The sequence below is a fragment of the Eimeria mitis genome, genomic scaffold (assembly GCF_000499745.2).
Source record: "Eimeria mitis Houghton genomic scaffold, Emh_scaff223, whole genome shotgun sequence".
NCBI classification, from domain to species: Eukaryota; Apicomplexa; class Conoidasida; order Eucoccidiorida; family Eimeriidae; genus Eimeria; species Eimeria mitis.
This window is the reverse complement of record NW_013570556.1, coordinates 4,896-7,101: the sequence shown is the minus strand read 5'-3', so window position 1 is coordinate 7,101 and position 2,206 is coordinate 4,896. Positions and strand designations below refer to the sequence as shown.

The following is a 2,206-nucleotide window of genomic DNA, read 5'->3' as shown; positions in this document are numbered from 1 at the left end:
TAGGGTTTTGCTGGAACTGTATATTATAACTCCCAGTTTGAGGGTTTTGTTCTACTTTAAAGTTATCTAGAGAAAGCCCCCCTTCCCCCAAACCAAAACAGCGACGAGGGTTTACGAATTAGGGTTTAGGGTTTAGGGTTTACAAATTAGGGTTTAGGGTTTTGCTGGAACTGTATATTATAACTCCCAGTTTGAGGGTTTTGTTCTACTTTAAAGTTATCCAGCGAGAGCCCAACTTTCCCCAAAACAAAACGGCGACGAGGGTTTAGGGTCTACAAATTAGGGTTTAGGGTTTACAAACTAGGGTTTAGGGTTTAGGGTTTAGGGTTTTGCTGGAACTGTATATTATAACTGCCAGTTTGAGGGTTTTGTTCTACTTTAAAGTTATCTAGCGAGAGCCCAACTTTCCCCAAAACAAAATTTCCTAAATCTTTTAATTTATTTATCATTTCTTCTTTTTCTTTTTTAAATAAATTTTCACTCTCAGCTTTCACGCGACGCAAATCTGAGCTGTATGTACACCTGAATATACACACATCAAACCCTAAACCCTAAACCCTAAACCCTCATAAACCCTCAAAACCCTAAAAAAAAAATTATAAAAATCTGAATATTTATTTGCAATAGAAAAACAACACTAACCGCCAAATTTTTAAATATTTTATAAACCGAAAGGAGAGCTTGTTTATACAGGTTATTAGGGTTTAGGGTTTAGGGTTTATTGGGGTTTAGGGTTTATGGGTTGAATGTGTTTCGCAGTTATCATATAGTGTTTTAGGATTACGCGTTGTTTAAAATCTAGGGTTTAGGGTTTGAACCCGTCTAGGGTTTAGGGTTTGAACCCCTCTAGGGTTTAGGGTTTAGGGTTTAGGGTTTAGGGTTTAGGGTTTACGCGAGTGTAGGGTCTAGCTCAATGGCTTTGTTTAAGTCACTGAGGGCTTCGTGCCACTTCTGCTGCCCCTCGTAGCCGCGGAAGCGGCGGAGATAACCCTACAAACACAAACCCTAAACCCTAAACCCTAAACCCTAAACCCTAGTAAACCCTAAACCCTGAATTGTAGATGCAACAGAAAAAGACGTGGTGTTCATAATATGCCGTCTAGGGTTTAGGGTTTAGGGTTTAGGGTTTGTGTAGTTGATTCAACAAAGAAGAATGAGATGTCTAGGGTTTACTAATTAGGGTTTACAAAACATAACCCATCAGGGTTTAGGGTTTAGGGTTTACGAATTAGGGTTTAGGGTTTAGGGTTTAGGGTTTACCTTTGCATATTTAGGGTTTACGCGGATAGCGTCCGAGGCATCCGCCACAGCCGCCTCAAACTCTTTGTAGTGCAGGTGACACAGAGCCCTGCAGCAGCAGCAGCAGCAGCAGCAGCAGCAGCAGCAGCAACAGCAGCAGCAGCAGCAGAGGAACAGCAGCATATATATATAAGTAGCAGCAGCAGCAACAACAACAACAGCAGCAGCAGCAACGCGAACGGCATCATGTTGCTGCAGCTGTATCTCTATCAGCAGCTCTATCTGTGATTCAACTGCAGCAGCAGCAGCAGCAGCAGCAGCACGTGCTGCTGCTGCTGCTGCTGCTGTTGCTGCTGCTGCTTACCTGTTGCTCTTGATAACTGCATGCATCTCGTCGTGCTGCTGCAGCTGCTGCAGCAGCTCTCTGTATTTTAGGAGTTTTGCTGCTGGCAGCAGATGAGCAGCAGGGTGTTCCCTTGGATCCTGCTGCTGCTGCTGCTGCTGCTGCTGCTGCTGCTGCTGCTGCTGCTGCTGGTCTTGGGATGTTTCTTCTTCTTGCTGCTGCTGCTGCTGCTCGTCCTGCTGCTCGTTGCCCTGCTGCTGCTGCTGCTGCTGCTGCTGCTGCAGCTGCTCTGCTTCTACCTCTATAGCATCCAGCAGCACTTCTATTTCTTCTGTTTCTCTTTCTGCTGCTGCAGCAGCAGCAGCATAAAAGTGAAGAGCAGCAGACACAGCACCTCTCTTAAACTCTACGTTGCCTCTCTCTTTCAGTTCAGCAGCAGTTTGCTGCTGCTGCTGCTGCTCATCCTCATCGCCATCTAACTCTTCGAAGCGAGGGGGATCTTCTGCTGCTGCTGCTGCTGCTGCTGCTGCTGCTGTTGCTGCTCTTGGTGCTGCTGCTGCTGCTGCTGCTGCTGCTGCTGCAGAATCTGCTGCTGCTGCTGCTGCTGCTGCTTCCGCTGCAGGG

The 2,206-nt window shown here is 46.3% G+C and overlaps 1 protein-coding gene across 1 annotated transcript in view; it reads right to left on the bottom strand.

Annotated features, from left to right (window-relative positions):
• Positions 1-888: 888 nt before the first annotated feature.
• Positions 889-2,206, bottom strand: part of EMH_0004170 (TPR domain-containing protein, putative) — a gene marked incomplete at both ends in the record, with an annotated part of 4,064 nt that continues 2,746 nt past the window's right edge. Inside the window, 4 exons of the mRNA XM_013496665.1 lie at positions 889-990; positions 1,261-1,348; positions 1,604-1,931; positions 2,063-2,206. Coding sequence (XP_013352119.1) covers positions 889-990; positions 1,261-1,348; positions 1,604-1,931; positions 2,063-2,206 — 662 coding nt within the window. The remainder of the gene's footprint in view (positions 991-1,260; positions 1,349-1,603; positions 1,932-2,062) is intronic.